Below are 19660 nucleotides of genomic sequence, written 5' to 3'. Positions count from 1 at the left end.
TCCACTAAATAATTTATAATTTCCAAGGTACTTAGACTGATGAACCGTGTGGGTTTTCGGAATACCTAAAATGCCCATACTCATTTTCATTATGACCCTTAAGTTCTTTATGTCCTTCCATAGAAATGATAATTTAATTTCATTATGGTATTGGTATGACCAACATAATTTCACATTAACCCTTACTGTTTTCTAAATGGGAAAACTTGTTACTCCTGTATTGCTATTTGGCCGGTTGTCTATTGGTTTTTCATTTGATCCTTAATTTCTTTTGAGAAGGCAGTTATACTGTTTATCAGGTATAATTTTAGTTCCCGATATTCCTCTACTCAATTTTGTTACTATTTAAGTAATATTATAACACATGAATGAAACTCTTATACTTCCAAATACGTATTTAAAGGAACTAATTTAAAACCTGTAATTGTTTAAAAGTACCCTTAGAAGTTAGAATTCTGGTTTTCTAAATTGGACCTTATACGCAGAGGTCCAACCAGTAATAATGAACAAAGAAAATATAAGTAGAGAATTATATATATATATATATGGCTTTAATCTTTATTATTTTCATTACAATGATAGGACATGCTGGCACAATTTTAAATAAAAAATTGAGATTCAATGATTAAAATTTTATTATGACCATATAAAATTTAAATTTTGTTTTCTTAATAAAAATCAAAAATATTATTAATATGACAAGTCAGGTTAAATGGGAACGTCAAAGGATTTCAATCCTTACAATTCTATTCTTTGAAGGGGGTATTTATTACAGTTATAAATAAGAGATAGAGAGAGGTTGATAAGATAAGACCAGTCAAATGAACACAAGCAATTTAATGTTTTTCTTTGTTTAAATATATTCAAGTATTATAATTGTTTCAAATTAATTAATCTCCCTCCTGATCTTTATATAAACCCGGGGGCCTCTTTGTTTGTCACATACCCGCTTTTATTGACTGCTACTTCTGTGCAACCTCAAAGTATCATAATCTCAAGCTCTCTCTTCCATCACTTTCTTGAAAACTTGCAAAATAAAATTTCTTCAATTCCAAAGCTATTCTTTCTCTCTCAAATGGCAGCCTTTTCATACCAACAGCACCACCCTTTTCATCTTGACTCAGTTTTCTTGCCTAGCGCTAGCGCCATTAAGAATCTGTCTGGCTTTTTGGAGAAAGGGAACAGTATCATCAATACCAACTATTTTTCTCAATTTTATCCTCCTCTCGAAACAACTCCTGATCTTGATGTTAGATTTCATGAGACTAGCCCTCCTATTGATCACAGCTCTATGGTCGCTGCTCTCAGTGACAATGAGCCTTCTTCTGTAACCAAGAAACAGAGCACTGATTCCTCTACTGTGGTGGATAAGTTTGAAAGTGGTGAACAAGTTACCCAAAAGTTGGCTCCCATGGACAAGAAGAGAAAGTCATCTTTCAATTCTGCCCAATCAAAGGTATATATGCATACAAAATGTTGATTTAAGGTAGTGGGTTTTGCTTAGATCATCAGAATTTTACTCGTTTTTTCTTTTTATGGATGATTTTGTTTAGGATGCTAGAGATGGAAGAGGCAAGAAGCAAAAGAAATGCAATAATGAAGTCAAAGAAGATAAGAAGCCTAAAGCTGAAAAAAAAGATCAAAAGAAAGTTCCTGATCAAGAGCCACCAACAGGCTACATTCATGTAAGAGCAAGGAGGGGCCAAGCCACGGACAGCCACAGCCTTGCAGAGAGGGTACAGTACTTACCATCCCCCACTCAACAAACAAAAGCCTTCACATTAAGTTCTTGTTGTTTTTTTTCTTTTGTTTTTTCCAGTAAATTTGCACAATCAGAATAATTAAGTTAGATTTGGAACTCATAACTGAAACCATTTCTACAGAAATTTTCATTCGTGTCACTAATTAATTCATGCCTGTCTCATTACAATTAATGATTTTCTTTGAATGGATTTTAGGTAAGAAGAGAGAAAATAAGTGAAAGGATGAAGATATTGCAACGTCTTGTTCCTGGGTGTGACAAGGTGAAGTAGCTAAAGCAGTTTGTTGTCTTAATTTTGTCTCTCTTTAAAAGAAATAATGTCTTCTATTTTTACTATATCTGACATTTTCATGTGGTATGGTTTAAAAATAGGTAACTGGGAAGGCCCTCATGTTGGATGAAATTATCAATTATGTTCAGTCCCTACAGAATCAAGTAGAGGTAAATAATGAAGATGCTTAGTTATTTTTACAATCTGAGTTATTAATTATATAAACTAAATTATTCTTTTGTCATTTTTTTCTTCCTCAGTTCCTCTCCATGAAGCTTGCTTCTGTTAATCCTTTGTTCTACGACTTTGGAATGGATTTTGATGCATTGATGGTCAGACCAGAGGTAACAAATTAATAGACAGTTAAACCAACCAAAATAAAAAAAATTACGGTGCAAGCACTCCGACTTTAATAAAATACAGTGTTCTGTGTTTCTTTTCTTTTCTTTTTTATATGTTTAAAGCTGATGAAAATCTTTGTCTCTGACATGAATGTAAATGTATGCAGGGATTAAATAGCTTAGCTTCATCACTGCCACTTATGCAACAATGCCCCCCAACCACAGCTTTCGCTGATTCAACCGCCACCGCCACCACAACCACCGCAGCCACCAGCACTTTTGTCACAGCAAATAACTATTCTCTCATGGATGCATCAGCTCCATTTTTACTTCCAGGGCAAAGGCCTAGTGACTTCATACAGGTATATAATTAAATACCATCAATGATCAAGTGTTGAGTTAAGGAAATTACTTAAGCGTGAAAATTTGTAGTTAAAATACAAAACCCATTTCTGTAACAATGACAAAAACATCTTTTTCAGGATGCTACTGGTAGTTCATTGTGGGACGTAGATGAACAAAGACAAAAGTTTCTTAATCCATCTGGGTTCACCAACAACTTGTGCTCTTCTTTCCACTAAAATTAACACCATAGCTGCCCTACAAAAACATCTGGTAAGCTAGCCCTCATTTCCTGTCTCATATAAATTAATTTATTACAATTATTAATTCTTGATCCTGACTTTTGCTTATCTATTTGTCATGGACTTTAACTTTTTTTTTTTAATTTTATTTTATTCCAGCTTGCAATGGGATGTCAAAGCCAGACAAAACCAGAAAGAGAAAAGAAACAGAAAAACATAGAAAATCAATTAAAACGAAGCTTCTTTGGTTTTAACATAAGTTCCAATGAAGAAGGCTTCTTGAAAAGTATTGGCATCTTAAAAATGAATAAAAGGGGCAGCGTAGGATGCAGCAAAATCAGTGGATGAAGAAGATAACGAAGAAAAAAGGACATTATATACAACCGACCAAATAAGACCAGATCTTTCAATAGATCCCTTGTTCCTGTCCATTTTGACCACTTCTATCTCTAAGTCATCCATAATGCACAAATACCAAGATCCTCATTTCTCATGAATGCATGCCTTAGGCCTAATTGTTACAATGTAGAGAGAGCACAGTGTCTTCAATTATCCGCTTATGTAATTGAATTGTTATGGCTTACAGTTATTCTGTTATTACAGTTAATATTACTGTTGCCTCCCACCTCTTTTAGTTAGTTAGAGAGAGAGAGAGAGAGAGAGAGAGAGAGAGAGAGAAATAGGTAATGGAGAAAGCTAAGCCTTGATGCTCTATCTGTAATTGACATGACTAGTTATATATGCATTTGTTTTTGGGTATTGTTGGCTTATTTTGTTTGGTGGAATCTTCTCTGTTTTGGCATTTTATACGGTTTAGGGTGAAGTGAAGTTCTCCTTACCCTCCTTTGTTTTATGGGTTGTGGACAAAGCTTCTTAAGCTAGGCCTCTTTTTAAAAAAAAAATAAAAAGAATCACCCAAAAAAAATAAAAAGAAAGGGAAGGGCCTTTTTATTTTTAATTTTCTATTCATAGAAATTCTTTTTCTTGTAAATCCATTCACTTGGGTTTTTCTTAAACAAGTTGCATCTTAAAAGTGTTAATCAATAATTGTTGTTTCCAATTTTAAAAGAAAAGGGATATTAGTTATATAATATATAAATTTCTTTTGAAACAATAGAAAATAAAAAGAATTTTGAGACAATTTTAATTTGGCTATCGACAGAACATGTCTAGATATGAACATACCATATAGCTTGTAACCATAACCCACTTATGGCAGGAATTTGACATTTCACATCTTAGTCATGTGTGACAGCTCCAAAATTATATATATAAATGTTATCTATATGGGATATATGAAGGTTCGCAATATATATATATATAAAATAAGGGTTAAATTTGTAAAACTTGTTTTTACTGTTGTAACTTTTCTTTTTTGGTGATAACTGTTTTATTTTATTTAGAAATAACAATGAAATACAAAATTTTATGAAAGAAGTCTAAATTAGTACAGTGATAATGATAAAAAAATTATAATTAATGGATAGTCCTAACCAGCCTATGGCATATAGTATTAAATCAAGAGACAAAAAAACACAAGCCAATGGCATGTAGAAAATAATTGGAAAGATAGCTATAACATAATAATAAAAATGCCCCCTAAAAACAATGTTTTTTTTTTCATTTACCTTTTTGTTTTTCCTAAATAAAAATAGCAAGCTGGATATACTTCAATAGCTAGCCTCCACTCGTCACTTGTGGATGTTCTGCAAACTGGTAGCCGGGTTTTGACCTCAAATTAACAATGTGAATCATATGGGCAGATCACAGGCTAAGTCATCATCAAAACAAAAATCAAATTCTAATTGCAGTGACATTACTTCAAATGATTGCAATATGATTATGGAATGATAAAAGATGTATACTTTATACTGATTAACTAAAACATTAAAAACCTTTCAGCTGATAATCATATTCTAATTATTATTTTCTTTTTACTGAAAAGGGATGGTGTTTAATTTGATTTGAATGCATTCTAAACAATAATTATTATTTTGTATATCTAACAGTAAATCTTATAATCTCTAAACTATAAGTAGAAAGCAAATTTGTCTAATTCTCTGATAATTTCATTTCAGGATACCTTTAATTACCTTGACTATAGTTTTTCATTTGTAATCATTTTTGTTTTTGAAGTGGTTACAACAGTAGAAATGGACAAACCATGTGGAATTCGTGTTGTGTCTGTGTTTAAAGCTGACCCACAAGTTGATTGCATGAATAATATAACTGGGTCATATTGTTGTTCATAGAAATGATCCAAGTAAAAAAGAAAGTTCAACTTTGTTTATAGCTGGCTTGCTACCTTCTAGTCTCATCTCTTGACACTTGCACTTGCACCTGTTCAAAAGACACAGACCATAGCAGAATATAACTGGTTCGTCTAAATAATTTCCTTTTCATGATCTCCTCTTACATCTTCCAGCAGCTTTGAGTAGTATCAATCAAACATGTTAGTGGTCGACCATAAGAGTTAGTATATACTCACCTCATCATATAAACACATTAATGATGACCAATCAATAGGCCCACTCAAACTTGTAAGAAAAGAAAAATGCAAGTGTGAGAGGACATAAACAACTTATCAGATTGCTGTCTTTCTTTGAAATACTTATAATTAGAAAATTGAACTCTCTCAGCAAGCAAATTGCTTTATTTGAAAGTACATGTTGCCAACTGGTTGATGGAATTACAAATATTAGCCGCTGGAGAAACATGTTTGTAGCTCTACCAACTTACCAATTTCCTCCCTTACGGGTCCCCTTTGCTTGTTCATTTTCTTTTTCATTTTGTTTCTGGGGTCTTTATGCATATGTTGATTGATCGCGAGATATTAATTAATCTGCTCAGTTCTCTTTTTTAATAATTTAATAATATTATTTTGTTTCTTTTGTCAGTGGCTAATGAATCTTTTCTAATAATTAAATACATCTTTTGAATTCTTCGCATTTTTTGTCTTTGCTCAATGATAGTAAAGTTCATCAATCGCTTTGCAATTCTTTTGGCTTATAAAACAAATATTTTATTAAATTTTTCTAATTCGTATATATATTAAATATATATCCAAATAGGAGAATTACACATATATATATTTTTATATTAAATATTCGACATATATTTAATTATATATATCAATAATCTATTTCATTAGTGTACTTGAAAAAAATACTCAAATTGGATAACAAATTCTAACAAAAGTTGAATAATGATAGCTCAATATAATATATAAATAACTATATAGTAATTAACCATATAATTATTGTTTTATAAGCTACCTTATTACTTCATCCATTTCTGTTTCTATTTATAAATATTTAAATATTCATAAGAGCATTATTATATATATTACACATTGCCTTTTCCCAAAAACTTATCCTGATGTCATCGATTATTTTAGTAATGTTGTACAAAAGTCCTTTAACTAATCAATTATATTCTAACATCTAGAACTCTTTTCTTTTTGTGCTGCTAGATCCAATTTACAATTACAGTTTACACTTTATCTCTTTGTTTTTCTATGTGTACTGCAATTTTCTTTTCATTTTTTCTTATATGAAGAGAGATTGTCATGAGCAGCACATATTTTGGTTAGAAAAGCTTTAGAAGTGGGTCTCTGTATTAGTTGCTCAGGTCTATCGGTCTTCAAATCAAACAGATATCAGAAGTACCTTTATTTTTTGTAATGAATATGTCTTTACAAATAAAAAGAAAAAAGAAAAAAACAAGAAGATGAAGAAGAACTGGTTGAAATGTTGACACAAACAGTAGCAGGAAAAAGGGGCCTCTAACTAATTAATCAAGGAGGAATATAGATGGTGCTAGTAGTTTCTTCAGCTGCTTAATAACCTTATATATTACCACGTATAGCTAAAGTTCAAAATCTTGGGTTCTAAAGAGTTCTATTCCTATCCTCTTTCTGTAGTGTTGTTCCCTTTCTATAATGCAGAAACACCATCGCCACCTAACATTAGAAGCGCAAAAGCATTATACTGTAGGATCCCTAATCTTTCCTTTCCCATGACAAGTCATATTCTATATAAAGATCAAGATCAACCGACGGAGTCGTCTAATCTTCATTTCCTATAAAGCAACGTTCATAAGCTTCACATTTGTCAGAGTTTATCTCCACAACTATTAACGTCTAATCAAGCCACTGTTTAGACCAATTCAAGATCCGATTGTATATGAAATAATATGTTTCAGATTACGGAGGCTAAAAAAGTAATATTAGCATAAAGCATGTCTAAGGAAACTATTGAAATAAACCTAATTCTGTTGCAGTCAAATTATTTAACTTAAAGAGTAATATCTGAGAATAATAATATAATATACTGCACAAGGATTTTCTGAGGATAACCCTATTGCAGTTTCTTTGCACTGAAGCAGCACAAATTTGCTAGTTGCTTCCTAAACGTATATTCAATTTGGAGGTCTTCCAGGTTCGATAGCTATCTCTATTTCTAAAACTGTCTCTTCTCTGTCCCTCTGTTAATCAAGAATGCACCACGCAAGTGTAAACCTGGAGACTTCCCTCAGTTTTGATTTCGTTATAATCATAGCAGAATAGACATGCAGGACCCATCAAAATCTTGGATGGGACATTACTACTTTTAATTGTAATCTGTATTTGTTTTGTAACCCCATTGTGGCTGGGAGTCTCTCTTCTCCATGCCCACTTTTATATGTATACATATATAACGTAGGTTTGAAATACCGAAAATCATTAGTGCTTTAAATTTTTGCAAGAAAATTAGATAATAGATATTAAGTGCAAGAACTGATTATTTTTTATTCTATAATTAAAACAAATCTAATTAAAATAAAAATAAAAAATAAAATTTAATAACCCATTTGTATAATTATCGCTCATGCACCAATAACTAATTTAAATAAATTTGGTTTTATAAAGTTTATCGGACTATTCCTTTCATATATATAATATATATTTTAGGTTAATTGAGATATGTATCTAATTAAAGTTCCTTTCTTGTCTAGCCATCTAGCTAGATTGGACCGACATATATGTATGGTCACCTTCGGGATTCCTGTTTGGCATGTCCAATTCTACCTGTGACTAAGAAATCTCACCATTCAAAGTTGACTTCAAACTCAACCTTAATTTAAAAAGAATTTCTTTCCCTAATATACACACACTCGTATTAAAAAATATATAAAATATTTAGCGTATGTCAAACTTATATATATATACTGAAACATAGCACGGACCGTCTTGATATTTAAACATATGTATCCATTTCTGTTTGCGATAACTAGTGATTAAATTATATGTTGCCACTTATGTATAATTAATTACAAGAATGATGCATACACCATAAATATGTCCTGCAAACAATGAGTTGCCCACTTGGCATAAGGTTAAGCCACCTCTTGAATTAATTCTCCATGGTTGCATCCCTCCTTTACTTACTTGGATGCAAAATCTTTTCTTTTCGATACATATTGAATATGACGTGTTATATTTTCTAAAATTTAAATTTAAGTAATTGAAATTTTACCTCAAAAAGGATTATGCAATAAATAATTATTTAATAAATAATAAAATTATAATTTAATAACTGAGATTTATGTTAATAGAACTTATCATTAAAACATGAGAAGATGTCGATTGTTAATTATTTATTTTATTTTCTTTTTTGCTTCATTATTTGTTTTCCACTTCTTTTTTCTTTTCATTCTTTTCTGTCATTTCTTTTGGACTGTCCCTATCACTTCTTGTTTTCCTAATCAACCCAAGGCCGAATACATAACATATATAACAGGCAGGACCACTCAATTATTTATTTATTTTAATTCACGAAAAATATCGTAAGAAATAAGAATGTCAGTTTACGATTTCATCCCAAATGATAAAAGTAGCTATGATGTAATTATGTGAATATAATCTTAGGAAGTGACTATGCGATTTTTAAAATTACAAATTACAGTAAATTAAATATGAATTATCATACAGCAAATGTATGCGTTTACAATGATATAACTGTCCCGTCAAGAGTAACAAAGAAACGGGCATAGCGGATTAACGTTTATGAGTGTTTGTACAAACTGCTTAATGGATATTGCATTTGCATATGTACTCTTTTCTTCGTTGTCTTAGCTAAAAGATAAGGACGGGGATTATCATTTATCACAAAATATATTGCCCATAACCATCAATGGAGTGACCTATTTAGTGGCGGGACCATTCAGGAAAGATGGTTGGGACGGTGCAGCTTATGGCTGTGTCCGATGTTGCCAAGGCCCCACCCTGGTCCGCTTGGCAATGTTGGAGCAAGCCCGCATGGCGAGGCCCCGTTTGGCCCTTGCCTATTGAATTGGCTTGTCTCTTTTGTCTAGTAGAAGAGGAGATGGAAAGAAAAAAAAAATTGACAATGATTCAATTAGGTAGTGTCCTAATCTCTTTGTTTGCTCCTGCATGGGTTGTCCAACAATTGGATTTTGAAGACTTTGAACCCACCTTCTCTCTCATTTTGGATTTTACCTATATTACCTCTAAGTTTGTACTCTACCTATTACTTCCCTACCAAGTCTCTCTCAAAATTTTCAAACTGGGTACCATGTGGCTTACCTTTTGTAGGTCCCAAAAGGCAAATATATAAATTTATTTCAGTTTAAGCTTAAGAAATTATAGCACAAATATTTAATGATTGATTGGACTATTTATGCAGTCTTATGAATTATAAGTGCCGAATGCGGAAATGTCATAAAATAGAAGCATGCCATGGAAGGAGCAATTTCGACTCCATCAATACATATGACTCTATGAGTTGGCCTTAATTGTACCAATATTGAAATGGCAAGTGCTAATAAACAACTAGTTGCTCCATACAATTAATTAGCCAGTTTATAATATTATGATTTCTTTTTCTAATGTTTAGAGTTTGCTTTGATCCTGTCTCCACTTTCGTTTGGCAATGAGATCTAAGGAATCATTATCTCAAACATGGAGACGTGGGTGTGTTATCCTGTGCCCAATTATGTCATTAATTTAAATACTTGTCAAGTAAATAGAGGTAATATCATCAAAATAAATATGATATATTTTTCCTAGTTATCAATTTCAAAGAGAAAAGGTTTGGTAGGGTAAGATTATTTTAGGTTTGAGTAAAGAGTGGAGTACAAACATCACATGCCTGTCTCTCTCATTTATTTACTCTTTCGGGAAATGGTTGGAATAATTTACAGAGTGCCCAAAAGAAACAGAATTTAAAGCATTAGAGAATGAAGTACTCTGACACACTATTGAATTTGTTAATAAAACATATTACAAATACGTAACTGAACTTCTATATAGTTTTTGCCATATCTACAGAATATGCAGCTAGCTAATTGCTAATACTAAATGTCTCGACCCCCCCATGCAGCAGCCCCTACAAGGAACATATTCAAGCTCCCCACCCCCTCCTGCATCAAGAATCATGGGTCCATAACCTCAGTAGCTGTCTGCTTTAGACATATAACACATGGTATCATGGGGTGTTCTCATTCTATGAAAATCCCCAAAGATGTTATCTATATGTAGCATTTTGAACACTTTTTAAAGAAAAAGTGAAGTTCTTACAAGTTGAGTTTCACCTTTCAATACTACGAGATAGACCCTTGATCAATCAATTTCTGACTTCTTAATGTTATAAAACAGACGTTCGATGATTGAACTGGTACGCGAACGCCCAAAGCCAACATTATTGGCGGGAGGAGCAACTGTAATGTAAGCTATGATTATTAAACGAGAGACATTCACGTACAAGCTGCATGATGATATTATTATCTTCTAAATGGTCCCCTGCACTTGGACCGTAATCTGTTTGGGCTCTGACCGTATGGCTTTTAGGCCTTAGAAATAGAAGAAGAAAAAAAAAGGAAGAGTCTTGACTCGTGAAATGATTCCACAAGGGAAAGTGACCTAATTTAAGGTCTGAAATGTGAAATTTATTGAGAAAGGGACTAATAGGCAGGCATCTTCAGGAATGCCCATTCCATCTAAAGAATTGTTGTCATCGATTAGATGTTTGCAGTTTTCATGCATGTATCGCAATAGAAAACGAAACAGTACAAATTTGATCTTAGGGACTTTGATTGATACCAGAGGAACTTCCTGAAGGTGGTCCTGCGACCATCTTCACAATATTGTCCAAATCATTCCTCTCTTGTCTCACAAAAATCTTTCACACACATGGAAGTATTCATTTTGGACTCTATACATTGTGAAAATGAAAAGAAAAAAAAGAAAAAGAAAATAGAACTTCTATCACTTGACGGGTAATGTAGTATGATTTAGTGTCAGCTCATATAGTTTTCCTCTTCAAGTTCTTGAAAATGATAATGACATTATACATTCACCGCATGTTTTCAATCTTTGTAGCATAATACAAATACTAGGCAACTCTTTACATGGAATGAGAAGAGTAATGCAATATAATAACAATAAAAATCTAATTATTAAATAAAAGAATTGTGTAATTCTTTGCACGTAACTTTTCCTTTTAAATTAGATTTTTTAGGAGCGATAATGATTTGCGCAATGAGAAAACGTTTACCGCAAGTATTTAAACTAATAGGATCTGGTGGAAAGAAAATTTAAAAATCATAAAAATTGTGTCTTTCCTTTCTTTGAGGAAACATAAAAGCTGCGTGTTATTAAGCTTGGAAATTCGAATTAGGTTTAGTCAGTTAAGCCCAATAGTATACAAACATGGGTTTTAAATTTGAAAGGCCCAAAGTTTATTAGTGTAGGGCTCCAGGTTAACAAGCTCTTTTTATTTTTCTTTTGAGCTGGAGAACAATAACCTTCCAACAGTATGGGCTTTGGCACCACGTTTTCGAGCTGAATCTTGGGCTGGACTTGTTCTCGTATTAAAACGACACTGTTTTCGTGATGTAAGGAATGACAAACAACTGTTCTTTCCACTGTAGAAATGTATAGAGAGTGCTCTAGCTAAAAATTTAACAGCGTGGTCAGCATTGCTTAGAGTTCGGATCGATCCGATTCATACAGCAGCACACAGGCACAAAAGAAAAAGAAGAGGAGCTGTTGGAGATAGTGCAAGGGTGGAGTATTCATTGAGGTTAAAAATCAGCGATAGATGAGGCTATTGCAGTTTGGATTTGTAGTAGCTTTGGCATCTGGCCTCTCGGCTATTCTCATCTACATCACTGGCGTCTCCAATCTAAGTATATATTTCTTTTATTTATTCAATTTGATAGATATAAGCATTGTTATTATTGATGTTGTTAAAATTGATGCATTATGAATTTACATGTGGTATTTATAGATTCGATTCACAAGCTTTCGCATGAAGATGTAAAAGCTTTGGAATCCTTGCAGAGCAGTTTCCAGAAGTGCGTGGTAATTCTTTACTTCTCCTTTATCTTTTCTTAAAAATAAAAAATTGTAATGTGTGAATTTTTCTCTGTTTCTAAACTGTTTTTCCTTTTATTTATTAATCATTTTTGGTTGTTGTTTGATATACTAGAGACTAACTCAATTTAGCATATTTCTGGATAGTAATTTTGATCACGTTTGATGCGCTATTTATGCATTCTCCTCTTCTGGATTCTATCATGTGTCAATATGCGCATACATATGTGTTAAAAGTGTTTGATTTGCTGCTTTCTGCAATTATGCAGCGTGCAAATGGATTGGGTTTACAAGCTGTGCCTGGTAGTGATTATTGCCAAGTCACAATTAACTTTCCTAGTGATACTGTCCCAAGATGGGTATGTTTCTATTTCTAATGTTTTAACAGAGTTACTTTATTTATTATTTTTATTTTAGTTGCCTGAGATAAACATGTGATTTCATATATTTTGGAATATAAGAAACCTGAATTTCTCTCTTTTGATCTGAATGGTTCTATTCAAATTTTAATTGTTCGAGTATGATTTTTTTTGGTCAACAGAAAGATCCTAAAACAGGAGAACTTGAGGGGTTATCATTTGAATTTAATCTGTGCGAAGCTGTGGCTACATGGGAACAGGTAATTTTGCTGTTTTGTTGTTTCTATGATCTTACTAGTTATTTTGTAATGTATGTTGCACATGCTCGTTGGTAGCAATAATATTAATCTTTTCTAATGACTATTGTATTTCAATATTTGAACATGTTCATTTTGTAGATTATATTTTAATAGTTTATCAATTACAGAAAAGTAATGGTCAGAATATATGTATGTATAAATCTGTATATAAACTCTAATTTGAAAGCATAGAGAGGTTGGTAAGTTACATGCTTAAATTCTAGGTTTGAACGTGTTGTCCCAACCGCACGAGATCAGTGCCCAATTGATTACTTCCTCGTGCAATTAGTGCTGGATATCATATATCAGTCTGTCTATTTCTATTTGCCCAAACTTATTGTTGATTCTGTTAGTCATTTTTCCAATATCACATTCAGTATTCTTGCTATAGAGCTTTCTCATGCTATACAATTGATTTATTATTCAGCGAGTTGATTGTCAGGTGCGGAATAGCACTACGATTCTGACAAGGGAGTTCATCGATGCTTTGCCAAATGGATGGGTGGACTATGCATGGCGCAGAATTAATAAAGGGATACTTCTGTATGTATTTACCGAAAGCCATTAAGATAAATGATTATCTCTGTGTCAATTATAAACAGATGAATGGTGAAGTGGAGAAGTGGAGAAGGCAATGCCATGCTAATGCCATTCTTAGAACACAATAAAATTGATGTAGCTCATATTAGGAGAGCATGTAGAAAAAAATGCCAAACCTTGCCCATGGCGGTAAACATATGTGTCGCAAACTTTTAGTTGTTATAACTAGTGTTCTTTTGAGATTTTCATGGGACAAAAGGTTTGTTTTTGCCGTATATGTATAAGTTTCAGTCAAAATTTTACTCTTAAAATATAATAAGTGTAATAGTTCCCAAGGAAATGGTGAAAATTTCTATTATGTTCTTTCTAAGGAAGAATCTTGAGACGTTGATAGTCTGAGTGGTTTTCTGTTTTCACTCATGTATTTGGATTGTTATGAACTGCTAGCAACTCTCAAGTCTCAACAGCTAATTGCAGTTTGATGTGTTTTCATTTGTTTACTGCAGTAACAACTGTAAGAATAAGACTTTATGCTTGGAAAAACTCTCCTTAGTACTCCCTGAAACACCACCATATTTTCCGAGGCAGTTTGACCGATGTGCCGTGATTGGTAATTCCGGAGATCTCTTAAAGACAAGGTTTGGGAAGGAAATAGATGGCTATGATGCTGTTGTTAGAGAAAATGGTGCCCCCATTCAGGTTAAGTTCTATATAATTGTCTTTCATAGCAGTTTTTCTTTTTTAATTTTCACTTTAAGGATCTGTTTTAATGTTTTTCTTTATTTGTTTAATGGCAGAATTATACAGAGTATGCAGGCAAGAAAAGTACTTTCCGTCTTCTTAACAGAGGATCTGCCAAAGCTCTTGATAAAGTTGTGGAGTTAGATGGTATGATTGTTGTGACCCCTCTTCTTACAAGCTTATCACATCTTACTAGGACAATGCTGATAATATGCATCCTACAGAAACTAGGAAGGAGGCCCTGATAATTAAAACAACAATACATGACATTATGAACAAGATGATTCGGGTATGTAATATTGTTCCTAGTTCTTTGCTTAGATTGGATCTTTAACCAAGGGATTGCTTCTATCAGCTGTTATATTCAACTGAAAATGTGACAGCCACCTGTTTGGAAACTTGGCTCTTACATGTACTTTAGAAACTTGGAATTGGTTAATGAATTTTGGATTTCCACATGCATAAATATAGGCCTAATTCCTTAAAAAAGTAATACTCATGACTGTTTCCTTCTATTTCCACTTTGAAAAGTATCCTTATATCATTACCTTTTGTCACACTCTGTGCAACTCCATTGAGCTCATATCATTATTCTTGAATGATTTCATCATACTTTTTCATTTTGTCATTCAATTTTTTGTATTTCCTTTTGTACACAACTGCTTGTGAATGTGAATTTTCTGAAAATGACCTTACTTGAGAGCTCTGAAGTTCTAGAATTATTGATTTTTGAAGAATTCAAAATATTCAATTAATATTTCTCTTTCTCAGATGTGTATATAACTATAAATCTATAGTAAGAGGAATTCTGACCTTTTTCTTCTGCCTTCATTTTGTTCTAACTTTAATTCAATATTTCCATTTAACAACATGTTTTTATCTTCTGCAGGAAGTTCCAATTAACAATCCTGTGCATCTCATGTTAGGTGCATCCTTTGGGTCTGCAGCAAAGGGAACTGGCCTAAAGGCTCTCGAGTTTGCTCTCTCTATTTGTGATTCAGTTGATATGTATGGTTTCACTGTGGATCCAGGATACAAGGAATGGTATAACACTTTCCAACTATTAGTACTATCTTCGAATGATGAATTCTGCATAATTTTGATATCTTTATATGAGCAATGAACTGTGAATTTTTCTCTCAGGACCAGATATTTCTCAGAATCTCGACAGGGTCACACTCCTCTGCATGGAAGGGCTTATTACCAGATGATGGAGTGTTTGGGTGTAAGTCCAGAAGAGCTGTTACATTACTTTCTTTTCTGCTCTGAACACTTTAAGCTATATTAGTCTCATAATCATTACGGTATAGAGTCACTATTTATTGTCCCATATGGGAAGTTTGACCTGAATGTTGCTAGGACTTAAATTTGTTCAGTTCTAAGATTACTGACTTATACAATTAGAATCTTAAATAATATTAGAAATGCCATAGGCTTTTATGCACTTAGTAACATGGTATTCTTACTTTTGTTTGCTTTAGCTTATTAAAATCCATTCTCCAATGCGAGATGATCCAAACCGTGTTGTGCAATGGGTTCCAAACTGGAGTACGATTAGAGCTGCTAGAGTTGCATCAGAGAAATTGTTGAGGTAGCCTGTCATAACTTTATTTAATAGTTCAGTTTTGAATCTGAGAAATTGTACTACAAGTGAAACATGTAGCAGATTTTTCTTATAATTTGATCTAGATGCATATATATTATCCATGCAAAGCAATGTTCTGGGTGTGATGGTTAGAAGATTTAGGCAGCAATTAGTAAATGGCCTTTGGGTTTTTCCTTCTAATAATTTCAAATAGCGGATGATCCATTGGAGAGAGGTGTATGTAATGATCTTATAAAGTGGGGAACCTTTCACAAAAGTTTGACAGGTATTCTTCTCCTTGGAGGTTGTCAAACACGGATACTCTGATGTTATTACTCATTAGTAAGCTCAAAAGAAAGCTTGTGCTGCACAAGAATCATTTTCCTTGGGAAGCATTATTATCTAAGGTGGTTTCTTTTTTTGCAGAAAGAAAGATAGGAGAGTGGGAACGATTTGATTAAATTCATTGCAGTGCTTTTTCTCCTTTTTAATGTTTTCTTCTATAAAACAGTCTGGTTACTTGCAATAGGGCCCTGCCTTTGTGCCAGTCTTTTTTGTCGGATTCTATTTGCCCTGTTTTCTTGGGATATCATATATTCATTGATTCTGTGTCCATCACGAGATACATCATAAACTAGTGCATTGTTGACCATCAGGTGCCTTGACTATGTTGCAGGAGGGTTGGAGCAGGATCTGAAGATCCATTGGCCCCATGTTCCATTAGAAAGCAAGTTAAGAAAAGGTCTGTTTCAGGTCTCAGAAAAGCTGCTATTGATCATCAAAAATTTGTTAAAGGCACAACAATGTATCCTCTGGAGCACAGTCCTGGACATGGTATGCTCTGCACAATACCAACAGATTGGAACTCTGAAAACTAGATACCTTACACAGCCAACCGACTGAAATTGTCAAGCCAATGAACTATGTACACTAGGCGATCGATACTGTACAAGAAAAAGGAGATATTGATGCTCATTTGGGAAGGAAAGGCAATTGGCTTGCACAGTGAAAAAAATTGTTTGGAATAGCTTCGTGAACTTTCCCTGATCAGTCTGTTTCACAAAATTTTTGTCCTATCGTGTCAAAAGGCAATTGTCGGTGGGAAAAGCAATTTTATTTTTCTTCCCAAACATGCTTTTGGTAGCAGCACTCGTAATCATTTACTTTGGAGATTATTTTGCGAATGGTGCATACAAGTTAGAACATAGGTCTTAAGGATTGTTGCTGATGTCCGTAAAATTCATTAACCTTTGTTCAACATGCTATTAATTTAATGTTATAATGTTCTTCCTTTCTTCTAGTCAAAAGTATGCCTTGGACATTGGATTCTATATCACTGCTTCATTTCTGTTGAAACCCTATAAATGATCGTTGAGATGACAATGTAATGCCAATCTTAAACTTCATATGGAATATGTAATCCAAATGTTTTTAGGATTCAATTGTATCCGTATGTAATACATGTATGTACACACTTAAATGTTTATTACTCACCCTAATATGATATATAATATATTTATTAACATATCATATTAGATGCATGTTTAACATTTTTCATTCAGAAATTGTAGCAATTGTTAATTAAGAACAATAACTGAAGCTTTAATCTTTGATCGAAATTTGATTAGCAAAATGGGTCTTTCATAAAACACATACATCAAAATCGAATGGGCGTGAGTTATGACAAAGCTATTCTTTCATTTTCTTTATCATATGAAAACCCATTGGTAATTTGTGTATTTGCAGGTTTAAACTATTTAATGCAAATCATTGGCTAAAGAAATCAGGGGACTGTTGGGAAGTAGAAACCACATAAGAGAGGAGCGCGTAAGAAGGATATTTTATACATAATAAAAGAAATAAAAAAGCGCAACAGGAATGGAGACACGCGTCGAACACCCAACAACAAATTTGACACACTCTTCCGCTTAACTCTTCGATTTTCTCTCCCACATCACTCACTCACTCACTCTCTCTCTTTCTCTCGCTCATCTCTATCCGTTTTGTTCGCGTTCTTTCACATGATATAAATGCAAAACCTCAAATAATTCACAAATTAACAAACCCTAGATATTACCAAAAAAAATACACACCTTGATTTTATATACAGACGAACCGGAATCTTTTTTTTTTCCAAATGGCCGACATACAGCCACCGGAGAGTCACGTAAACGGTGGTGGTGGGGGCGGCGGGGGAGGCGCCACAGGAGGAGGACCAGTTGCTGTTACGTCATCGGAAACGGTTGGGTCAAAACGGCAGCGTAGGCCTAGTGTCCGACTTGGCGAAATCGGCGGTGACCAGCTTTATGATACGCATCCACGTAGGACGGTGAGTAATAATAAACAGTGGAAGAATCATCAGCTATTATCTACTGATCATAAAAGGGACGATAATAAAGGCTCAAAGACCCGAGCTTTAACGAATTTAAGCACTACTAGTGGTGAGTTTGTTGAAACCCTAGATGACGATAAAGAGGTTAATTTGGATACAGTTGCAATTGGAAGTTGGCGAGTTAGTAAGGATTCAAAAAAGAGGGCATCTAATGCTACAACGAAGCGAGTAAGATCCAATTGGGTTTCAAAGATTGATGATACTGGTGGTGGTGGTGGCAATATTAATAATGATGTTGATGGCGATGAGAAATACAGTGGGGGTGAAGACGTTGATGATGGGTATCGAGAATTCGATATGGAAAATTCAGAAAGTCCTTTGAAAGAACAGAGTCCTGTGCATTCTCTTGAGAATCTAGGAGATGGAAATGAGAGAAATGAGAGAGAAATTTATTACAATAATACGAGGACAATTAGGGCGAGAGATAATCATAATCATCATCATGATGGGGTTGAATTGTCTGGCCCGTCAGATACTGATGTTAGAGATTACAGGAACAATGGGAGGTGTGGTGGTGGTGGAGGAGGAGGGGAGGATGGGGTTAGGATTTGGTTGAATAGTATAGGGTTAGGACGGTATGCGCCGGTTTTTGAAATTCATGAGGTGGATGATGAGGTTTTGCCTATGTTGACATTGGAGGATTTGAAGGACATGGGCATTAATGCAGTTGGTTCAAGAAGAAAGATGTTTTGTGCCATCCAAAAGCTCGGGAAAGGGTTTTCTTGACGATTCGATTTTTGTTGAGCTTGTAGTTTTGGTTTTATAACAGCGGATATTGTCTCTCAGCCATGGTAATTAAAGATGCATCATGTCTGAACTTAAAATTGAGTAATTTTATTTCTCTCTACTAGAAGCTGTAGTAATAGTTTTGGAATGAGTAGGACATATTGGTTAGTATTTCTTGTTGCACTATATGAATGCTTTTTTAGTTCAGTGCAATTAATTTTCTATTATATTGGATTCTAGTCAGCATAAGACGTTGTACTTTTATGTTCACGAGCCAAAAGCTAAACAAACTTCCAATGATGTTTAGATTTTCAGTTTTGGGTAGAATGATCTATTAGCTGAAGATGGTTAAGAAAAGAATCCCAAGTCCATCCTTAATCAGTTCAAGCATATCGCCTTGCTTTGTCTTCTGTGTGAGGGAAGGGATTACTTAATGACTTCTACATGCATAAAGTCCCTGCTATTTGCAATGATGTTAATAATTGTGTTTTTGCAAATTGTTGAGCTGGAATAGGAACTTTATTTTGCATTGGCGGTCATTAATACATTACACTTCTACTTGTTTATCTAAATTCTTGTACCATAAGCCTATGGTTCACAAACTAACCCTGGGACCTGGGGCTCAGAGTGGGTTAATGTCTTAATCATGATTAAACTCATGGTTTTTTAGGACTCATGGGATGT

At 33.7% G+C, this 19660-nt stretch overlaps 3 protein-coding genes across 6 annotated transcripts; all 3 read left to right on the top strand.

Annotated features, from left to right (window-relative positions):
* The first annotated feature begins 919 nt into the window (after nt 1-919).
* Nucleotides 920-3717, top strand: LOC8275511 (transcription factor bHLH137). The gene is made up of 8 exons (XM_015723199.3): nt 920-1456; nt 1554-1736; nt 1959-2024; nt 2135-2203; nt 2294-2377; nt 2542-2736; nt 2857-2989; nt 3118-3717. The coding sequence occupies exons 1-7, from the start codon at nt 1076-1078 to the stop codon at nt 2953-2955; spliced, it is 1077 nt and encodes a 358-aa protein (XP_015578685.1). The 5' UTR covers nt 920-1075; the 3' UTR covers nt 2956-2989; nt 3118-3717.
* Nucleotides 3718-11852: 8135 nt separating this feature from the next.
* Nucleotides 11853-17165, top strand: LOC8275512 (sialyltransferase-like protein 2). 4 transcript variants are annotated; one of them, XM_015726986.3, is made up of 12 exons: nt 11853-12147; nt 12249-12322; nt 12604-12693; nt 12876-12953; nt 13420-13535; nt 14039-14231; nt 14330-14420; nt 14498-14562; nt 15163-15317; nt 15417-15498; nt 15755-15864; nt 16515-17165. In XM_015726986.3, exons 1-12 carry the CDS (start codon nt 12060-12062, stop codon nt 16759-16761), a joined length of 1389 nt encoding a protein of 462 aa, XP_015582472.1. In that variant the 5' UTR covers nt 11853-12059; the 3' UTR covers nt 16762-17165. The 4 variants fall into 4 exon arrangements, with proteins under 4 accessions (XP_015582472.1, XP_015582478.1, XP_015582484.1 ...); XM_015726992.3 differs by having other exon boundaries at nt 11856-12147; nt 13435-13535; XM_015726998.3 differs by having other exon boundaries at nt 11865-12147; nt 16535-17165.
* Nucleotides 17166-17737: 572 nt separating this feature from the next.
* Nucleotides 17738-19203, top strand: LOC8275513. The gene has a single exon (XM_002511066.4). The coding sequence runs from the start codon at nt 17996-17998 to the stop codon at nt 18974-18976; it is 981 nt and encodes a 326-aa protein (XP_002511112.1). The 5' UTR covers nt 17738-17995; the 3' UTR covers nt 18977-19203.
* Nucleotides 19204-19660: the final 457 nt, after the last annotated feature.

The sequence above is a fragment of the Ricinus communis genome, chromosome 4 (genome assembly GCF_019578655.1).
Source record: "Ricinus communis isolate WT05 ecotype wild-type chromosome 4, ASM1957865v1, whole genome shotgun sequence".
Classification (NCBI taxonomy): Eukaryota; Viridiplantae; Streptophyta; class Magnoliopsida; order Malpighiales; family Euphorbiaceae; genus Ricinus; species Ricinus communis.
The sequence above is the reverse complement of the archived record's forward strand: the minus strand, read 5'-3'. Positions and strand labels throughout refer to the sequence as shown.

What these genes read in the sequence shown, in the direction of transcription:
- LOC8275511 (XM_015723199.3), top strand. Translation starts at nt 1,076, where the DNA reads ATGGCAGCCTTTTCATACCAACAGCACCACCCTTTTCATCTTGACTCA. An exon ending in GCCACAGCCTTGCAGAGAGG is followed by an intron (nt 1,737 to 1,958) that starts GTACAGTACTTA and finishes AATGGATTTTAG; the next exon opens with GTAAGAAGAGAGAAAATAAG. An exon ending in TTGTTCCTGGGTGTGACAAG is followed by an intron (nt 2,025 to 2,134) that starts GTGAAGTAGCTA and finishes GTTTAAAAATAG; the next exon opens with GTAACTGGGAAGGCCCTCAT.
- LOC8275513 (XM_002511066.4), top strand. Translation starts at nt 17,996, where the DNA reads ATGGCCGACATACAGCCACCGGAGAGTCACGTAAACGGTGGTGGTGGG.
- LOC8275512 (XM_015726986.3), top strand. Translation starts at nt 12,060, where the DNA reads ATGAGGCTATTGCAGTTTGGATTTGTAGTAGCTTTGGCATCTGGCCTC. An exon ending in CACTGGCGTCTCCAATCTAA is followed by an intron (nt 12,148 to 12,248) that starts GTATATATTTCT and finishes TGGTATTTATAG; the next exon opens with ATTCGATTCACAAGCTTTCG. An exon ending in TTATGAACAAGATGATTCGG is followed by an intron (nt 14,563 to 15,162) that starts GTATGTAATATT and finishes TATCTTCTGCAG; the next exon opens with GAAGTTCCAATTAACAATCC.